The sequence below is a fragment of the Entelurus aequoreus genome, linkage group LG07, assembly GCF_033978785.1.
Source record: "Entelurus aequoreus isolate RoL-2023_Sb linkage group LG07, RoL_Eaeq_v1.1, whole genome shotgun sequence".
Lineage (NCBI taxonomy): Eukaryota > Metazoa > Chordata > Actinopteri > Syngnathiformes > Syngnathidae > Entelurus > Entelurus aequoreus.
The window spans coordinates 35,279,374-35,301,230 of NC_084737.1; the positions used below are offsets into that span (position 1 = coordinate 35,279,374).

General features: G+C 39.6%; 1 protein-coding gene across 3 annotated transcripts; it reads left to right on the top strand.

Moving 5' to 3' along the window:
• Positions 1 to 768: 768 nt before the first annotated feature.
• LOC133653728 (sodium-coupled neutral amino acid transporter 3-like) lies at positions 769 to 21,588 on the top strand. 3 transcript variants are annotated; one of them, XM_062053354.1, is made up of 17 exons: positions 859 to 1,067; positions 3,523 to 3,618; positions 5,113 to 5,204; positions 6,883 to 6,967; positions 7,048 to 7,163; positions 14,163 to 14,236; positions 14,306 to 14,398; positions 14,465 to 14,546; positions 14,643 to 14,725; positions 14,854 to 14,912; positions 14,992 to 15,129; positions 15,231 to 15,310; positions 16,654 to 16,754; positions 16,904 to 17,028; positions 19,623 to 19,767; positions 19,832 to 19,935; positions 20,022 to 21,588. In XM_062053354.1, exons 3-17 carry the CDS (start codon positions 5,164 to 5,166, stop codon positions 20,124 to 20,126), a joined length of 1,431 nt encoding a protein of 476 aa, XP_061909338.1. In that variant the 5' UTR covers positions 859 to 1,067; positions 3,523 to 3,618; positions 5,113 to 5,163; the 3' UTR covers positions 20,127 to 21,588. The 3 variants fall into 3 exon arrangements, with proteins under 3 accessions (XP_061909339.1, XP_061909338.1, XP_061909337.1); XM_062053355.1 differs by lacking the exons at positions 859 to 1,067; positions 3,523 to 3,618 and adding an exon at positions 769 to 829; XM_062053353.1 differs by lacking the exon at positions 3,523 to 3,618.
• The last annotated feature ends 269 nt before the right edge of the window (positions 21,589 to 21,857 follow it).

Below are 21,857 nucleotides of genomic sequence, written 5' to 3' on the forward strand. Positions count from 1 at the left end.
TTTAGGAACTTGCACACAAAGCAACACTGGAGATGACTATGACGTGTGCATTTTCCGCGCATGCGTACTAGGTCGGGTTTGCGTACTAGGTCGGGTTGCACCGGCGAACGAAGGGGGTAGGGGGTCTTAAACGGTGGCATTGTTTTGTGTGGACAAGGATAAGGTTAGGTGTGATTTACCCTGGATAACCTTATCCGGCTGAGTGTAAACGGGGCCTTAATATCATGAAGCGATTATGTATTAAAATTCTGTTCAAATCGGCCCTCTGAGGGCAGCCATAATAGTGATGTGGCCCTCAATGAAAACCAATTTGACACCCCCGCTCTAAGGCTTAAGGACAGACAAGCGGTGAGGATTACTGTCATGCTGAGATAACGCAGACGGGTGTTTTTCTCGGCCGTTTGGACCAAACTCATATCTCACTTTTGTTTAAGTTTATCAGCCAACTGACATGTCCTCACTCTCCCTCCTCGCCTCTTGTGCTGAAGTCTTTGAAAATGTTCTCCTTCATTCCAATTCTCTACAGATTCTGTCACTCCCGTGTCAGGTGAAGGCTTACATGATAACGTCTTTCCACCCGTAAGCACGATCACATGCTGGCAACCTTAAAAAAGCACTTATCTGCTTAACCAATTAGCATCACGGTGACTTCCAGTTGGAAGCGTCCGTGAGTATCCTCATGCTGCAACAAAGCCCCCCTCAGGTGACTCCGGCTTTGCATAAGCCTGGTGATGTGGCCCCCCGCTATACATTGTGGTGGTTTACTGACTTGTATGCATCTGGGTCTGCCAGCTTCCCTGAGTGCCGACACCTTCTCAGTAAAGACCAGGTGAGCGAAGTCTTAACAAAGGGTTAACAACGGCTGGGTGTTCTCCTTCCCCTTCACTCCCTCCCAGTCTAATCTCTCTCACTCTCTCCTTGCTCTACTCCCAAGGAGCTCTGGAGTGACTCTTGGGTCTAAAGCAGTAATTATACACAGCAATTGTCGGAAAGCTGACCCTTCGTCCGTTTGCAGGACTTTGTATCAGTGGAAAAGAATAGGAGCATTTGTTTTTTCACACCTGTGGGTAAGTGGATTGTTGCATTTTTGGAGCAGGGAGTGGAGCAACTGTCAATAGTGAGCCAGTCTTGCATCAGACAACCATGTGGAAACACCGACGAGTAGTAGCAGTAGTACTGGTTGTACTGTTGTTTTTAGCATTAACTATTCACTGTCTTTTACTAACATTTTTTTTTGTAGTTCTTTTTTCACCTTTCCACTGCTTAAGAACTTGTAAAAATGAGCTTCAGGTTAACTTTTATTTATTGTTTTTTTTGTGATGATAGCATATTTTACTACTAGCATGGCAATCAATCCTTATATATGCAGGATAAAAAGTGTATTTGTAAATTCACAGCTAATAATGGCATTGCTTTCACAGTAACATTTACGATGATGTATTATCTTTAATTACTGTAACCGCACGATTAAGTATACAATCACGTTACAACTCAATGCTGAAACTGCAACATCATTTTATAGTTAATAATGACTCCTTTGGTTGAAGAGCAATACCACTACTTACTGTACAAGAGTGGGCAACGTAGTCTGTGGAATGTCTCAGTTAGAATTGACAGTACTGTCGTTTGTTGTGATATGAGGACTATGATTACAGTATTTTACATTGAAAAAACAGTTAGCCGCTGTGGAATATAAGGGTATCGTAATTTTTCAATCCAATCCAATCCACTTTATTTATATAGCACATTATCAGACTGTACAACTCCTCTCTGGGGGGGAGAGGGGGTACTACAGCCTAGTTTCTATTGTCATATTCTTATTTTTACTGTTATATTTGTATTCTTATTGTTGCTTTTTATTATTATTCTTATTGTTATATTTTCTATTTTATTTCCATTTATACCCCCATTATTTACTTTTTACTTTTCAAATTCGATCTCAATTCTGTACACTGCTGCTGGTAAGGAACTTTCCTGAAGAAATCAATAAAGTACTATCTATCTATCTATCTATCTATCTATCTATCTATCTATCTATCTATCTATCTATCTATCTATCTATCTATCTATCTATCTATCTATCTATCTAAACAACAAAAATGTTTCCAAAGTGCTGCACACAAATATTAAAAACAAGATTCAAATACTATCCTTAGCTCCACCAATGACTGAATAAAAACAAAATAAATCAATATAAAACCAATATAAAAAACAATATAACCAATATAAAAACAATATAAATAAATATGATTAAAAACTACTTTTAATTTTTATACTAATTTGTTTACAGTACATTTTGATTACAGTATTTCACTTTGAAATGTTTGGACATCCTGCTAATTTTGTACAGTTTATTCAATGCTTTTTCAGTGATGTCATTGGTGCGTTTTTCTACGTAACTTAAGAAATACATTCTTCCCATTTATTTGGTGGGTCTCGTTAGACCAAACAGCATTCACAGCCTTTTAGCATATGTTCATCTCGCTTGCTTTATTGTGGATCTTTCCACGCTTTCTATGACTTCAACAATGTGGGAGTGAGTGAAAAAAAAGTTTGGGTTTTATGAGAAAAGTCTCTGGTATGTCTCACAATGTTGGTTTGAATGTGGCATTTCGGGTCATGTGAGAATCCTGAAGGCGTCTGTGTGACCTGCCACAAAGAGAAAGTATCTCATGACCCTGTGGCACGAGCACAGAAACTTTGTGCCCCAGGGGATAGGAAATTATTTCAAGTTTTCACAGCGCTTCACCCTTTTCACATTTTGTTTTGTTACAGCCTTATTCCAAAATGGAATAAATTGATTTTTGTCCTCAAAATTCTACACACAATCCCTGTAATGACAATGGGAAAAGTTTTTTTTTTTTTAATTTTACAATTTTATTACAAACAAAAACAAAAGAAATCACATGCACATAAGTATTCACAGCCTTTGTTCCATTCTTTGTTGATGCACATTTGGCAGCAATTACAGCTTCTTTTTTTTTAACACGATGCCACAAGCTTGGCACCCCTAACTTTGGGCAGTTTTGCCCATTCCTTTTTGCAGCACCTCTCGAACTCCAAATTTCTTAAAAATATAAAACTAAAAGATAATTTTGTTATGCTTCATCAAGTTGTACATTGCTGCATTCATCTTTCTCTCTATCCTGACTAGTTCCTGTCACTGAAAAACATCCCCACTGCACAGGGACGTGCACATGATTATAGAGGGGTTAGGGGCTCAAAGTCAGAAAAGGGCAGGAATTTTTTTTTTGGTCCATTACACAATATGGAAATGAATGTAAAATTAAATTTGCTCATAGGAAGCTAACTACTTAGATGTGTGTTCTTTGTAGGTAAAGTGATTGCCATTTCTTTTGTGTCAACAAATTATGGTCATAATGAGTGGGGGGGCTTGGGGGGGGGGGGGCGTGGTTAAGAGGAGAGTATATTTACAGCTAGAATTCACCAACTCAAGTATTTCATATATATATATATATATATATATATATACATATGGATTATGAATTTCTTTTATTACAGTGTCCTGCAAAACAGTGCAAATTGTGAGACTGTGAGTCCACTTGGGTCACGGGATTATCAATTGGAAGGCGTCACAGTTCTGAGCACTTCCCGCAGGTAAAGTACATACCACTTCTCGCCAGCAACAGGCGCTGTTGCAACACTTCATTCATAATTTAATCAAGCATAATGAACGTCTGTTTCTACACCGTTACATATATATATATATATATATATATATATATATATATATATATATATATATATATATATATATATATATATATATATATATATATATATATCGATTTTATTATATAAATAAAAGAAATACTTGAATTTTAGTGTTCATTTATTTACACGTATACACACACACACACAACACTCATCTACTCATTGTTGTACTTGAAAGTACAATGCTTTGTTAAGGGTTGAATTGTCCATCCTCTTTCTATTCTCTGTCACTATTTTTCTAACCATGCTGAACACCCTCTCTGATGATGCATTGCTGTGTGGCACGCACAAAAGTGCTTTCATCAAATGCACGAGAGTGTGGAATCTTCCATCTCTCCCTAGCATGGCCCAAAACCGGTCAATCCTTGCTTCCTGGGGAAGATCTTCCCTGGCAAGCAATTGGTACTCCAGTACTTGTACCCGGAGGCTGGTCAGGTCCAATCGCAGCTGCGGCAGACTTTTTTTGGGGGGGGCGTGGCCTCCAGCTCCGGCTGAATACCGGGAGTTTGTCGGGAGAAAATCTCTGTCGGGAGGTTGTCGGGAGAGGCGCTGAATATCGGGATTCTCCCGCTAAAAACGGGAGGGTTGGCAAGTATGATTTTTGCAAACATTTCAGAAAGAAATGGCTTCAGTGGGGCCACTATACCATACATGCCTGATCGGTGGATTGCCGCAAAGTTGGTTGTCCTCCTGGAAGGTTCTCCTCTCTGCACAGAGAATTGCTGTAACTCTGACAGAGTGACCATCAGGTTCTTGGTTACCTCCCTGACTAGACTAAAATGAATGCAGCAATGTACAGAGACATCTTGGGTGAAAACTATCGCTTCCCATCCAACCCGGTGGAGCTTGAGAGGTGCTGCAAAGAGGAATGGGCAAAACTGGCCAAAAATAGGTGTGCCAAGCTTGTGGCATCGTTATCGAAGACTTGAGGATGTAATTGCTGCCAAAGGTGCATCAACAAAGTACTGAGAAAAGGCTGTGAATACTTATGGACATGTGATTTTTTTTTGTTTATTTTAAATACATTTGCAAGATTTTGGGGAAAAAACCTTTTCACATTGTCATTATGCGGCATTGTGTGTAGAATTTTGAGGACAAAAATTAATTAATTCCATTTTGGAAGACGGCTGTAACATAACAATATGTAGAAAAAGTGAAGCGCTGTGAATACTTTCCGGATGCACTGTATGCGTACAAGCCTATCCATACCCTTCTGCAACAGTCGCCTGATTGATAAATGGAGCTGCAATAACAAAACAAGATTCCAGGTTAAAGTTATCACACACCCCGCTCAAACGGCACACTATTTGATAAAGGGAATACCATAGGATTACAGTCCTAAGGTAAATGTGTGGGCCTTTTTCTTTCTACTTTCAGCAAGGTGAGCTCTTGAATCAGTCCGGCAAGTCTCCACTCCTAATTATCAGAATGGAGCTTCAGAAGATGAATGGACACAGTCGAGATGATGGGTAGGTAGGGGTTTCTAGAAGAGAGGGGGCGGGTAAGGATGATGCTTTTCACCACAAGTGGCCTTGCTGCTAGTACGAGTAATCGAGCCAACGACCTTTTTGCTCATAAGCTGTACTGTCCATTCAAGTAAAAGACTAAAAAATCCTGAAAGAAGATTTTTTTTAAATACGGATAATCATACTGACACAGGGAAAATATTATATACTGTACGATACTTTGACCTATAGGTTGAATTACATCTTACAGCTCAAGCAGTGTTGTTGTTTTTTTACTTCATTCAACATTACAGATGGACAACTTGGCATTTAAATGATTTCCACAAGCAATGTGCAGCATAGGCACCGATCTGCATTTCTGCCAGTTGGTGCTCGGTGTGTGTGTATTATTGTTGTCCCCATACCAATATTTTGATATTTGCTACCGGTACCAAAAGTATTTAGGTACTTTTCAGTACTTTTCTAAATAAAAGGGGCTGTAAAAAATGTCACTATTGGCTAAAATCTTACGGTACAATAAACATATGTTTATAATGGCAATTTAGTCCTTAAATAAAATACTGAGCATACAAGACAACTTGTCTTTTATTAGTAAGTAAACAAACAAAGGCTCCTAATTTAGTCTGCTGATGTATGCAGTAACATATTGTGTCATTTATCATTCTATTATTTTGTCAACATTATTAAGGACAAGTGGTAGAAAATGAATTATCAATCTACTTGTTCATTTAATGTTAATATCTGGTTATTTTCTGTTTCATCATGTTCTATCTACACTTCTGTTAAAATGTAATAATCACTTATTCTTCTGTTGTTTGATACCTTACATTAGTTTTGGATGATACCACAAATTTGGGTATCAGTCCGATACCAAGTCGTTACAGGATCATACATTGGTCAATTCAAAGTCCTCATGTGTCCAGGGACATATTTAATGAGTTTATAAACATAATATGCATTTTAAAAAAACGAAAGAAGATTTTGTGATGTTAAAAAATATCGATGTAATCATAGTAGTATCGACTAAATACATTATTGTACGTGGTATCATTACAGTGGATGTTAGGTGTACATCCACCAATGGCGTTTGTTTATATTGTAGTGTCCCGGAAGAGTTGGTGCTGCAGGGAACTCTGGGAATTTGTTCTGTAGTGTTTATGTTGTGTTGTGGTGCAAATATTCTTCCAAAATGTGTTTGTCGTTGTTGTTTAGTGTGGTTTCACTATATGGCACATATTTATGACAGTGTTGGCATTGTTCTTACTGCCACCTTTAGTGTGACATGTATGCATTCACTCGTGTACAGTGTGTTCAAAATCAAGATGATTGTGTCATTGGTTCATTATCGGGCACAGTGACATCTTGGTTGGGCTTTGTTAATTGTAAACTATATGATCTATGATATATTTCATATATAAAACGGACCAAACTCGCCACAAAATTAATAACAACAACAAGATTAATTTATCAAAAATGAATTCAAAGATTGAAAGTTGCCATCAATCCCACGTGGGTGCTCAGCATTGTCTGTGGGTGCTCGGGGCCCGAAGCACCCAAGGAATCCGTGCCTATGATGTGCAGAATACCTGCCTGTAACAAAAAACTAATTAAGTGAGGCAAAGTAATTAATTAATTAAAATTAATGCACTCATGTCCATGACGGGCCTTGTTTTCTTTGTAGGTTTGATGGCTTGGATGCCATGACTGAACATGAGGAGTTTCTTCCACACAAAGCCGGGACCAAAAAAGAAACCCACTTTACAGATGTGAGTTGTTCTGACTCACTTGTTGAAACTTTTCAAACACAGTTTCACTGACTATTCCTTATGATCCCCATTTGCTTCAGTTTGAGGGGAAGACTTCTTTTGGAATGTCCATTTTTAACCTCAGTAACGCCATAATGGGAAGTGGAATTCTGGGATTGGCCTTTGCAATGTCTAACACTGGAATCATTCTTTTCATGTAAGTATGGGCAACTAACATTAAAGGATCTCTTATGCATGTTTACGTGAAGACTTGCAGCCCTTCACCTCTTGAAGGTGTTACTTTAAGATGCAAATGTGGTGTCAGGTTAACATAACAAGTGACACTTTGGCTTCTATAGGGTTCGAAGTAGGCGTCTCATTATATAAGTGATTGCCAGTGGAGGCTGGTGACTTCCAGAATTGAGGAGGCCATTTTTTTCCGCTTGCTCACTTCACTCGCGATGGAATGTTCCCTGTTCTCTTATCTGTCTTTGTGCTGGCCAAAGGCATACTATTTGGAGTGTAAGCTACAGTCAGAAAGTTCTTGCTGATGCAATTCATTGTGCAGAGCTTAGCCTTGTGCCTTCCTGAAGAAATTACATTGCTGTAAGTCTATGAGCCTGCCTGATAATTAAGCTGAGAAATGACATTTGGATATTATATAAACGCCAAGTGAACATGTGTAAAAGGCAGGAATTTTAATTATGTAGTTAAAAACTATTTTGTTTAGCTTACATTTTTCATTCTTCTACAGCTTCAACATGTAATCACCAATTTAATCAAGTTTAGCATATAAAAAAGATAAGATAACACTTTCTTTATCATATGTAGTTTTATTCAATATATTTAATATAAAATATGTAAAAATATGGTTCCAGTTGGCTTTATCTGCTGAGAAACACAGACAAAATGGAGTGTTATTACTACTGAGAACTAGTGGTGTAACACTGGTAGAGACATCTAATTAGTTCAACTCACATCTGGTTTAGCTGAGGGGCGGCATGCTCTCTCCTGGACTCCACTCCACAGGTTGGTGCTGGCTTCATTTACTATTAAATTGCGCCAGAATCTCGCCGATTTCCGAGGTCGTTTTAAGCAAAAGTATTTGGCTATATGAGCTATAAACTTCACGGATGATAGCCAGGGGTGTTCTCTAAATTTCCTGAAAAGCACAAGTTGATAGGACACTCGTAGCCACTATGGCGAGTGTTTGTTTGACTGAAGTGGCTGGCGAATTCTCAAAATGGCTTCTGTGTTGATTAGGAAAGGAAAGGATTGATTCCAAATGAACCAGTAGCATGTGATTGGACGAACAAAATGTCAATCTTTCAGCCCTGGACACAATGCATGGTGAGGCCAGGCCTCCGTTGCCCACCCATTTTCAGTGATCTGGCCAATCACATATTGGCATGAAAAAGCATGCATTACATTGACTTCTATGAGAAGCTAATTTCCTAGGGGAGGCCTGGCCTCCCTTAATACAAACTGATAGGGAAATCTGGCCTGTTGCTTTACAATTGCAATATTGGGTTTTAGCCATGGGAACATTTAGATTTATGAACAAAACTAAAATAATATGAATATAAAAAATAAAAAATATGTTTTTTGTTAAAATAAATAAATAAAATAAATATATTTATTGTTTTTTTTAAATCTCTCTCTTCTCTCAAATTATTGGGGAGGCCAGGCCTCCTCCACCTCTATGGAGGAGCCTCCACTGGTGATTGCACATTTCAATAGGTGGATCCTTACAGGGTATATACTGTATATGTAATGTATAGAAGTTCTACTGCAGTAGGCTTGATCTGTTGGATTCCACTCTCTCTCTTGCGCACACACACACACACACACACACACACACACACACACACACACACACACACACACACACACACACACACACACACACACACACACACACACACACACACACACATAAACACACTTGTATTTGTGACCTTCTTGAGACCTCCGAAAAATGCCTACCTCTTTAGGACCACCCTTTCTAGATAAATATATAAAGATAATATATATAGATATATAAAGATAATATATATATATATATATAAATTTATTTACAACATTAATAATATAAACATACTATGCAAATATAAAAAGGTAGGTTGTTTTTTTTGTTTTGTTTTTTTGTAATTGGTTTTTAATCTTTAAAATTGGCCCTAGTGTGTGAATGTGAGTGTGAATGTTGTCTGTCTATCTGTGTCAGGGTGTACCCCGCCTTCCGCCCGATTGTAGCTGAGCTGAGCTCCAGCGCCCCCCGCGACCCCGAAGGGAATAAGCAGTAGAAAATGGATGGATGGATGGTTTTTAATCTTCATTATTTACTTCAAGTTATTACAGTATGTCTCTACATACATATACATTTTGTTTTTTTATTAATTTTGGCCAAAGGGGGCGCATTTCAATTTCTTACACACACTTGTTATTACATATGTTGGCCAGAGGGGGAGCACTTCAAATTTTTACACACACTTGTTATTTGATATGTTGACCGGAAAAACCGACAGTGAATTTGAAAAATCCCTCCTTTTTGGGACCGCCCTAATTTTGATATATTTCACCACCAGGGGTGCAAATGAGACATTCTCTATTACATGCAACGGTTTTTCGTATTGGGACCATGGTTTCGCTCCTAACTTGTTCACCGGTCCTCATATGGAAGGTACTTTTCCTTGCTGATGTCTCAAGAAGGGTACAAATACAAGAACACACACACACACACACACACACACACACACACACACGCACACACATTGCACACACAGAGCTTCCTTAAATCTGATTTAAGAGGTTAAATATAGCCTGTAGTGATCAGATCCAAGACACGCCTGCATGGATCAGCCCTGTGCTATCCCATGGTGAGGAAGGAGATGTTGTTACAAGGTATACAGTAGTAGTATTATAAAATATCATAGTATTAAGATGCAGTATTTTAAGGTACGGTAGTTGACCAATAATACAAGTTCAGCTTTAAGCATAGATTTCCATAGTTATCTCTCTTCCATTACATAAGTACACTAAAGTACTAAAGTTGAGGCCCAAAGAGTTCACACTCTGTATGCTAAACACTCAGTTCAGTCATTTTATGTGATGATCTTTTATTTGGATACATAAAAATGTGGTAATATTAAAAGCGTAAGCCATTGTATTACAGGTAGGGATGGGTACCGAATTCGGATTCCTTTGGCACTAACGGGTATTGATTCACGTAAAATCAAACAGTACCATATTTCAATACCTTTTGTTGCTTGTGACATCACATCCATTGCAAACTGGTCACCGGCTCAAACACTTGGCGAGAAAACAAGCACTCAAGCAGACTCAGCCAAATGTTACAATTGTCCATGACAACAAAGCAAATATACCTGATAGAAAATACTCAAACATAAAGTAAGGCTCCACTTTTCCAAAATGCCCAAGCTTGATGCTAATTTACATTGGATTTGCCATAGAAGTGCTACTCATTACATGTTTATGGCTCTAACACAATGGTTCTCAAACTTCTTTTCTCCAATGACCATCTCAGAAAACACTTGGCTTTCCAAGTACCAGCATAATGACCAACATTAAAATACAGAAGCGTAGAAGGCCTAAGTAGTCATTAAAACAAGGCATAGGTTTCATTTAACAAGTATATTTCATATTTTTGGCCACTGTAACATTACACACAGTTTGAACAGTAACACTGTGTTTGAATATAGGAAAATAAAACACTGTACTTTAATCAAGTGATTCTTTGACGTACCACTAGATGAAACCTGTGTACCACGACTTTGAGAATCACTGTTCTAACAAAAGCATTTGAGACAATTAATCATACAAACCCCGTTTCCATATGAGTTGGGAAATTGTGTTAGATGTAAATATAAACGGAATACAATGATTTGCAAATCCTTTTCAACCCATATTTAATTGAATGCACTACAAAGACAAGATATTTGATGTTCAAACTCATAAACTTTATTTTATTTTTGCAAATAATAATTAACTTAGAATTTCATGGCTGCAACACGTGCCAAAGTAGTTGGGAAAGGGCATGTTCACCACTTTGTTACATCGCCTTTTCTTTTAACAACACTCAATAAACGATTGGGAACTGAGGAAACTAATTGTTGAAGCTTTGAAAGTGGAATTCTTTCCCATTCTTGTTTTATGTAGAGCTTCAGTCGTTCAACAGTCCGGGGTCTCAGCTGTCGTATTTTACGCTTCATAATGCGCCACACATTTTCGATGGGAGACAGGTCTGGACTGCAGGCGGGCCAGGAAAGTACCCGCACTCTTTTTTTACGAAGCCAGGCTGTTGTAACACGTGCTGAATGTGGCTTGGCATTGTCTTGCTGAAATAAGCAGGGGCGTCCATGAAAAATATGGCGCTTAGATGGCAGCATATGTTGGTCCAAAACCTGTATGTACCTTTCAGCATTAATGGTGCCTTCACAGATGTGTAAGTTACCCATGCATTGGGCACTAATGCAGCCCCATACCATCACAGATGCTGGCTTTTCAACTTTGCGTCGATAACAGTCTGGATGGTTCGCTTCCCCTTTGGTCCGGAAGACACGATGTCGAATATTTCCAAAAACAATTTGAAATGAGGACTCGTCAGACCACAGAACACTTTTCCACTTTGCATCAGTCCATCTTAGATGATCTCGGACCCAGAGAAGCCGGCGGCGTTTCTGGATGTTATTGATAAATGGCTTTCGCCTTGCATAGTAAAGTTTTAACTTGCACTTGCAGATGTAGCGACCAACTGTATTTAGTGACAGTGGTTTTCTGAAGTGTTCCTGAGCCCATGTGGTGATATCCTTTAGAGATTGATGTCGGTTTTTGATACAGTGCCGTCTGAGGGATCGAAGGTCACGGTCATTCAATGTTGGTTTCCGGCCATGCCGCTTACGTGGAGTGATTTCTCCAGATTCTCTGAACCTTTTGATGATATTATGGACCGTAGATGTTGAAATCCCTAAATTTCTTGCAATTGCACTTTGAGAAACGTTGTTCTTAAACTGTTTGACTATTTGCTCACGCAGTTGTGGACAAAGGGGTGTACCTCACCCCATCCTTTCTTGTGAAAGACTGAGCATTTTTTTGGGAAGCTGTTTTTATACCCAATCATGGCACCCACCTGTTCCCAATTAGCCTGCACACCTGTGGGATGTTCCAAATAGGTGTTTGATGAGCATTCCTCAACTTTATCAGTATTTATTGCCACCTTTCCCAACTTCTTTGTCACGTGTTGCTGGCATCAAATTCTAAAGTTAATGATTATTTGCAAAAAAAAAAAAGTTTATCAGTTTGAACATCAAATATGTTGTCTTTGTAGCATATTCAACTGAATATGGGTTGAAAATGATTTGCAAATGATTGTATTCCGTTTACAATTACATCTAACACAATTTCCCTTAGCGATAGGGTGAGAAGCTCTGCCATCCGGGGGGAGCTCAAAGTAAAGCCGCTGCTCCTCCACATCGAGAGGAGCCAGATGAGGTGGTTCGGGCATCTGGTCAGGATGCCACCCGAACGCCTCCCTAGGGAGGTGTTTAGGGCACGTCCGACCGGTAGGAGGCCACGGGGAAGACCCAGGACATGTTGGGAAGACTATGTCTCCCGGCTGGCCTGGGAACGCCTTGGGATCCACCGGGAGGAGCTGGACGAAGTGGCTGGGGAGAGGGAAGTCTGGGCTTCCCTGCTTAGGCTGCTGCCCCCGCGACCCGACCTCGGATAAGCGGAAGAAGATGGATGGATGGATGGACAATTTCCCAACTCATATGGAAACAGGGTTTGTAATATCCTGATAAACAAATTAGAAAAGTGTGGCCTCAGAGGGTTGGTTTTGAACTGGATAACAAGCTACTTGACCAACAGGAAGCAATACGTAAAAAAACTAGGCAAACACACATATACAGAGCTGGAAATATTTTGTGGTATACCTCAGGGATCAATATTGGGACCAAAATTGTTCAATCTTTATATAAACAACATTTGTAAAGTTACAAAAGACTTAAAGTTAGTATTATTTGCAGATGATACAAATGTGTTTTGTTTAGGAGAGAACACACCGAAGCTGATACAAATAACAACAGACGAAATAAACTAAATAAAAAGATGGTTTGACAAACACAGACTATCTTTGAATCTCAGTAAAACTAAAATAATGCTATTTGGCAACAGCAGAAGGGAAAGTCAAACACAAATACAAATAGACGGAGTAGACATGAAAAGGGTAAAATAAATAAAACATTTCGGTGTAATAATAGATAATAAAAATGAACTGGGAATCTCATATAAAAAATATAGGACATAAAGTAGCAAGAAATACGTCAAAATAAAGCAAAACATGTTCTGGAACAAAAATCACTTCATATTCTCTACTGATTGCTAGTGTTACCATAACTGAGTTATTGTGTAGAAATATGGGGAAACAACTACAAATGTGTGCTTCATTCACTAACCATGTTACAAAAAAGATTAATTAGAATAATACATAATGTTGGATATAGAGAACATACAAACCCTTTATTTATTGAATCACAAATATTGAAATTCAACGATTTTGTGCATTTGCAAACAGCTAAAACTATGCACAAAACAAACTATAATCTTCTACTCAAGATTGTACAAACATTCTTATCAGCAAAAGACGAGAAATATAACCTTAGAGAAAAATTAAATTTAAAACATTTGTATGCACGTACAACACTTAAAACATTTAACATGTCGGTATGTGGAATTAAAATATGGAATTGATTAAGTAAATAAGTCAAACAATGTACTAATATGATTAGTTTAAGAAACTGTTCAAACTCAAAGTGTTTACAAAGTACAAAGAAGAAGAATCCTGATAAACATTTTAAACGTTATTGAAAAATTAGACAATCCATTAAATGTCATTATGTGAATTACAACTTATTTAACTATTTATTGAGAACTTTATTATTTATGGTTTTAAATTGTGTACAAATTGAAAACATGAAGCGAACAAATGTATTAGTGATTGCTATGAAATGGAAAAGGGGTGTGATTAAATAAGCTCTGCTTCTTCCTACTCCTTTTCGTACATGTTGTAATGAGAAACTGGAAATATGTGATGTGTCATGTTGCAATTGTATGCATGTTCGAAACACCATAACCAACTTAAACCAATAATGTTGTCCTTAACTGAAGTGGGCACATTTTTGCTTTTTCTGTATTTCAGAATCCTGCTTGTGTTCATTGCTATTCTATCGGCTTATTCGATCCACCTGCTGCTGAAAAGTGCAGGAGTTGTTGGTAAGAAGAGCACATGTTGTTTTATACTTGGCTCTGACATGCATTGCTCAGAAAATTGGGTCGTTTCAGGCATCCGAGCCTACGAGCAGCTTGGAAACCGAGCTTTCGGTCCCGCGGGGAAGATTTTAGCAGCTGTTATCATCACAGTACACAACATTGGAGGTAACGTCATTTAGCATATTATTGGTCAAATAACTTAACACAATTGTGATTATTTTTTTTTGCCAGCGATGTCCAGCTACCTCTTTATTGTCAAGTCTGAGTTCCCGCTGGTAATTCAGGCTTTTCTCGGCAGACATGAAAACACGGGGTGAGTAGAGCGATGACTTCTCAGCAGGCTTCTTCCACTTCCTGAACTCTCGTAGACTTTTTGTTCCCCTCATCTATTTGTGTGGATGTCTTCCAGAGAATGGTTCTTGAATGGAAACTATTTGATCATCATTGTTAGCGCTGCCGTCATCTTTCCTCTTGCACTCATGAAACAACTTGGTATGTTTTTGCATGCACGTTTTTCCCCGTATGCCACATATTTTCTCCATTTGTGCAGCATTTCATGTCCTGCACTACAGCGAAACATAAGGTAGACGTGCATTGATCATTGACGTTATCGTTGACAGGTTATTTGGGTTACACAAGTGGCTTCTCCCTTTCCTGCATGGTGTTTTTCCTCTTTTCGGTAAGTCTCTTGAGGCCACGAATACAACCTTTCTATGAAGTACGGCGTTTATGACGAACAATATTTTTGGTCTTCTCAGGTGATTTATAAGAAATTCAACATCCCGTGTCCACTGGAGGACAGTCAGAACCACACATTTCTCACTGCTGACAACTACACGCTCACTGAGGGCGATGAAGACGTCTGTGATGCCCGGCTCCTTACCGCCAACTCACAGGTGAGATTCAGACATGTTCTGATTTCACTTCTTCAATTGTTGTCACAAGTCCAAAAATGAAATGTATAAAAAAAAAAATTAAAAATTTCTATGATTTTTAGACAGCGTACACCATCCCAATTCTGGCCTTTGCATTTGTCTGCCACCCTGAGGTGCTTCCCATCTACACGGAGCTGAGAGAGTAAGTGATGTTTAATACATGCATACATGCACACACACACACACACACACACACACATACACTCACACACACAACCAGGGGCGCAACATCGCCACCCCAAACACACGTACTTGACATTTTTACATGCACTAAAACAGGGGTCCCCAACCTTTTCTGCACCAGGGACCGGTTTAATTTAGGCATTTTTTTTTTATTGTAGCGGCCTTCCACATGTGACAGATAAATAGCAAAACATGAAATAAGTGCATAAAAAAACTCACCATGATGCTGAATTTGTCACGAGTTGGAGGTAGCTTGAGGGGCGTGACCCCAAGATGCAGCAGATGGTGAGTGGAAATAATATTCTTTAATAATGGAAAAGAAACGCACTCCCGAGCGAGAGGGGAAACACGCCACTCGGGGGGGGAAAAAGAAATAAAAGAAGGCGAGTGCAATTAATAAAGGCACAAGACACGGAACATCATTTGTCTAAGGCAAAAATGCAAAAAAGAACAATTGGCAACCGGGTGCAGGTGTGTCCCAGTTGCCAATCAGGGCAGCAGGTGTGGACCCCTATGCACACGAGGAAGTGAAAATATATATATTTAAAAAAAAATATATATATATATATATATATATATATATATATATATATATATATATATATATATATATATATATATATATATATATATATATATATATATATATATATATATATATATATATATATATATATATATATACAGTATATACAGTATACTGTATATACATAAAAATATATACACATATACTGTGTATATATATATATATACACCCTGGATAAGTTGCCACCTCATCGCAGGGCCAACACAGATTGACAGATATGATATATATATGTATATATGTATATATATATATATATATATATATATATATATATATATATATATATATATATATATATACATTTTCTTCCGATTATCTAAGGTTGGGTCGCGGGGGCATCAGCCTAAGCAGAGAAGCCCAAACTTCCCTCTCCCCAGCCACCTGACCAGATGTGGAAGAGCAGCGGCTTAACTCTGGGTGCCCCCGAATGACAAAGCTTCTCACCCTCTCTGTAATATATATATATTTATATCCGTCCATCCATTTTCTACCGGGGTCGCAAGGGGGCTGGAGCCTATCCCAACTGCACTCGGGCAGAAGGCAGTGTACACCCTGGACATATAAATTAAATATATAAACTGTACAATAGCTCAGGGGCCCCCCATGTGCTTGGGGCCCTGATTCAACATCCCCACTTACCATGCCATTTGGACACCACTACACTCAGCACATACTGTAGCCTATAATTACATTTCTCGTGTTCTGCTTGCTCTTAGTGCCACCAAGAAGCGTATGCAGAATGTGGCCAACATCTCCATCTTGGCCATGTTCATCATGTACCTGCTAACAGCTCTTTTTGGCTACCTCACCTTCTATGGTAAGACTCAAAGGTCACGTTGTTCTGATGCTGGGAACCACACTCTTTTAAATGAATGACTGGCTTGTTGTCACCTTGCTGCTCACATGTGCATTTTGCATATGCTGAATGAGCAGAGCGTAAAGAAGTGTTTGTTTTTCCCTCCTTAGGTGCCGTGGAGTCGGAGCTGTTGCATACTTACATCCGTGTGGACCCCCTGGATGTCCTGATGCTCTGTGTGCGCCTGGCTGTGCTCATGGCGGTCACTCTGACTGTGCCTGTGGTTCTCTTCCCGGTGAAACATTTTAATTCATCATCGCCATTGTTCTGTAGAGCAGGGGTGTCAAAGTCATTTTTATTGAGGGCCACGTCGCAATTATGGCTGTTCTTAGGGGGCCCCTTGCTACAGTGAAAAACATACATGAGTATTATCGTACAATAGCCTTGGTACACATTTTACATAGGTAACTCTTTTTGATTTTTGTTTTTACCAACAGACTGATGGATAACTTACTTTGAAATTGTAAGTCAAGTTGACAAGCAGATATGATATCATATGATATCAGTATTTTTAATTCTCCCCTCCTCCAAAGAAAATGCTTGGAACATCTTGTTGAATGATCAGATTATATTATAATATATGAAATTGGTTGCAGTATATTCTTCTGTAATAATTTAAAGAACAAATAAATTTAGCTAGAAAGTGTTTTGTTATCCCCGCCTTCCGCCCGATTGTAGCTGAGATAGGCTCCAGCGCCCCCCACGACCCCGAAGGGAATAAGCGGTAGAAAATGGATGGATGGATGGTGTTTTGTTATTTCCAGCCTTTCGTAGACCTAAATTATGTGGCTGACCACGTTAAATGGTGTGGCGAGCCACATTAAATGATGTATGAAGATAATAAACTCAAGGCCGGGGAGCCAGCTCTGGCCCGCCACATCTTTTATGTAGTCTGCCACATCATTTAATGTGGTCCGTCACATCATTTAATGTGGTCCGTCATTTAACGTGGTCCGTCATATAATTTAATGTGGTCCGTCATTTAACGTGGTCCGTCATTTAATGTGGTCCGTCATTTAATGTGGCCCGTCACATAATTTAATGTGGTCCGTCATTTAACGTGGTCCGTCACGTCATTTAATGTGGTCTGTCATTTAATGTGGTCCGTCACATAATTTAATGTGGTCCGTCATTTAACGTGGTCCCTCACGTCATTTAATGTGGTCTGTCATTTAATGTGGTCCGTCACATAATTTAATGTGGTCCGTCATTTAACGTGGTCCGTCATTTAACGTGGTCCGTCACATAATTTAATGTGGTCCGTCATTTAACGTGGTCCCTCACGTCACTAAATGTGGTCTGTCATTTAATGTGGTCCGTCACATAATTTAATGTGGTCCGTCATTTAACGTGGTCCCTTACATCATTTAATGTGGTCTGTCATTTAATGTGGTCCGTCACATAATTTAACGTGGTCCGTCATTTAACGTGGTCCGTCATTTAACGTGGTCCGTCACATAATTTAATGTGGTCCGTCATTTAACGTGGTCCCTCACGTCACTTAATGTGGTCTGTCATTTAATGTGGTCCGTCACATAATTTAACGTGGTCCGTCATTTAACGTGGTCCCTCACGTCACTTAATGTGGTCTGTCATTTAATGTGGTCCGTCACATAATTTAACGTGGTCCGTCATTTAATGTGGTCCCTCACGTCACTTAATGTGGTCTGTCATTTAATGTGGTCCGTCACATAATTTAACGTGGTCCGTCATTTAACGTGGTCTGTCATGTCATTTAATGTGGTCCGTCACATCACTTAACGTGGTCCGTCATTTAATGTGGTCCGTCACATCATTTAATGTGGTCCGTCATTTAACGTGGTTCGTCACATCATTTAATGTGGTCTGTCTTTAATGTGGTCCGTCACATCATTTAACGTGGTCTGCCATGTCATTTAATGTGGTCTGTCATTTAATGTGGTCCGTCACGTCATTTAAAGTGGTCCATCATTTAACGTGGTCCGTCACGTCATTTAATGTGGTCTGTCATTTAATGTGGTCCGTCACATCATTTAACGTGGTCTGTCACGTCATTTAATGTTGTCTGTCATTTAATGTGGTCCGTCACGTCATTTAATGTGGTCCGTCATTTAACGTGGTCGGTCACATCATTTAACGTGGTCCGTCACATCATTTAGTGTGGTTCGTCACATCATTTAGTGTGGTCCGTCACATCATTTAATGTGGTCCGTCATTTAACGTGGTCCGTCACGTCATTTAATGTGGTCTGTCAATTAATATGCTCCGTCACGTCCTTTAATGTGGTTCGTCACGTCATTTAATGTGGTCCATCACATCATTTAATGTGGTTCATCATTTAATGTGGTCCGTCATTTAATGTGGTCCGTCATTTAACGTGGTCCGTCACGTCATTTAATGTGGTCTGTCATTTAATGTGGTCCGTCACGTCATTTAATGTGGTCTGTCATTTAATGTGGTTCGTCACGTCATTTAACGTGGTCCATCACATCATTTAATGTGGTTCGTCATTTAATGTGGTCCGTCACGTCATTTAACGTGGTCCATCACATCATTTATTGTGGTCCGTCACACCATTTAAGTGGTCCGTCACATAATTTGATATAGTCTGCCGCATCAATTATGGCCCTCTGAAAGCAGCCATAATTACCATGTGGCCCTCAATAGAAACGGGTTTGAAGCACCTGGTTTAGACATACGTCGACTACTAACTACAACATCCAAAAACCAGGGCAAAATGTTGGCGATTCATATGAAAATGGGCCGTACGAAAACCAAAGTCGCGCCGAATCTAGTATTGTCCTTTGAGAAGATGTGACATTTGCCTGCTTTTCTTCCTCCCCTCTGTAGATCCGCAGAGCCATTCTCCAGATTGCATTCCCTGACAAACCTTTTCACTGGGCCAGACACATCGCCATCGCATTCTTCCTCATGTTTTTGGTCAACCTGCTGGTCATCTTTGTGCCCTCAATCCGGGACATTTTTGGACTCATCGGTTAGTGTTTGCAGGATACCAATGTCTCCGCTTCACTGAACTTGACGGTCTTTGTCCTCAACAGGAGCAACATCCGCCCCCAGCCTCATCTTCATCCTGCCTGGAATCTTCTACATACGAATCGTTCCGCCTGAACAAGAACCCTTTTTGTCAAGACCCAAAATTCAGGTACGACTCATCCCCCATCCTCCACCGAGTAGACCTACGGTCACTCTTTTCAAGCAACAATGTCATTTCTTTCTCTTTCCCTGCAGGCTGCATGCTTTGCAGCTGTGGGATTCATCTTCATGATTGTGAGCTTGTCATTCATATGCATGGACTGGGTTAGTGGAGAGAACCGAGGCGGAGGTGGACACTAGACAGCTTGAGTGGCCCGGAGGTCCCAGCAATAACAGTGTGTGAACCCAAGCCCTCCCTTTCCCATCCTTTAACCCTGAATGTTCTCCAGCAGCCAATCAGCACATGCTAACATACATTGACCCCTGAAAGGGTCGCAACAATGGAAGAGAGAACACAGAAGCATTTTCTGACTGAAATCCCGCAATAAGGATAGTGCTTGTGGTAAAAAAAAAACTAAACAAAAACACATGACTCAGATGGGAATCCCATGATGGAGGATGTGCATGTTCCGTGGAAAAGTTACGCAGACTTCATCATATTTGCAGGATATCTGGTCAAACTGTTGCAGTTCAAAATAAATACGACATTTAATTTGGCACACGAATGTTGGTGAATAAGTTGATGAATGGTGAAATGTGCCGCCTGAACCAGTGTGGGCTGTTGCCATGGTAACCATTTTCAACACAAAGCACGTTTTGTTGATCGATGTGACGGTGTCGTAACCTACTCTGACAGTTGTGTAAACCGTGCAACGTGAAGTGATGCAATTTGTGGGCTTTTGCTGCTATAAATGAAGGTCAGCAGACAAATGCTATCGTCTGTTGTCGGCAACCAAACAATGCAGTTACTGTACAGGACAATATTGAGGTACGGAGTGTAACGCAGACGCTGTTCAGCATCAACAACATGTGGCTTTTAACACTGCGTTAGTCACACGGGGTCTTTGCACACTATTTTGTTTTTCATACTCGTAATTCCTTGTTGGCAAATGTTGTTCCCGCCCAGTACGTTCATGACTAGGAGAGGGTGTTTGGAGTGGGGTCGAAATATTTGTATGATCTTTTTTTCCCCATTGATTTTGAACTTGGGCAGCACGGTGGTACAGGGGTTAGTGCATGTGCCTCACAATACGAAGGTCCTGGGTTTGATGCCGAGCCCGGGATCTTTCTCTCTGGAGTTTGCATGTTCTCCGGGTACTCCGGCTTCCTCCCACCTCCAAAGACATGCACCTGGGGATAGGTTGATTGGCAACACTAAAAAAAATTGGCCCTAGTGTGTGAATGTGAGTGTGAATGTTGTCTGTCTATCTGTGTTGGCCCTGCGATAAGGTGGCGACTTGTCCATGGTGTACCCCGTCTTCCGCCCGAATGCAACTGAGATAGGCTCCAGCACCCCCCGCCACCCCGGAAGGGACAAGCGGTAGAAAATGGATGAATGGATGGATTTTGAACTTTTGTCTATACATTTATTTAAGTGCTCCTAACTCCTGATTGGCAATCTCAGTATAAGTCATCAGGAAATCGATATCGCTGTTTGGGTTGTTCAAAACGCCCTTGGTGACTAACGCAGGGTCAAATGTCAAATACGTCTGTTCTTTTTTTGTCTGTAAATTTTGACTAAAAATATTTTAAGATTGTTTCTTATATGTTGTTAAATTAATTTCACTTGATTCTGTCAATAAAACATGTCTCATTTGTACAACTTCTGACTTGTTCATCTTGAGAAAGTATCAGGGGTGTGAATCTTACAACTCACAGTTCGATTCCGATTCTTGGGGTGACGAATCAGAATCAATTCTCAATTTAACACGACTCTCGATTCAAACCGATGATCGCAATATAAAATAAAACCTTTTCAAATGATATATGAGGTCCGTGCGCAGTGAGTAAGCACGGATATGGCCTAAAAAAAATTATTTTTAAAAATTGTGAAAAAAAAGTGTGAAAAAAACTGTTACCAAGTAAAACAAT

Excerpts from the sequence above, each read along its gene's own strand:
- LOC133653728 (XM_062053355.1), top strand. The coding sequence starts at position 5,164 with ATGGAGCTTCAGAAGATGAATGGACACAGTCGAGATGATGG. Across the intron at positions 14,726-14,853 it reads TGCACTCATGAAACAACTTG|GTTATTTGGGTTACACAAGT; the intron begins GTATGTTTTTGC and ends TATCGTTGACAG. Across the intron at positions 14,913-14,991 it reads TGGTGTTTTTCCTCTTTTCG|GTGATTTATAAGAAATTCAA; the intron begins GTAAGTCTCTTG and ends TGGTCTTCTCAG.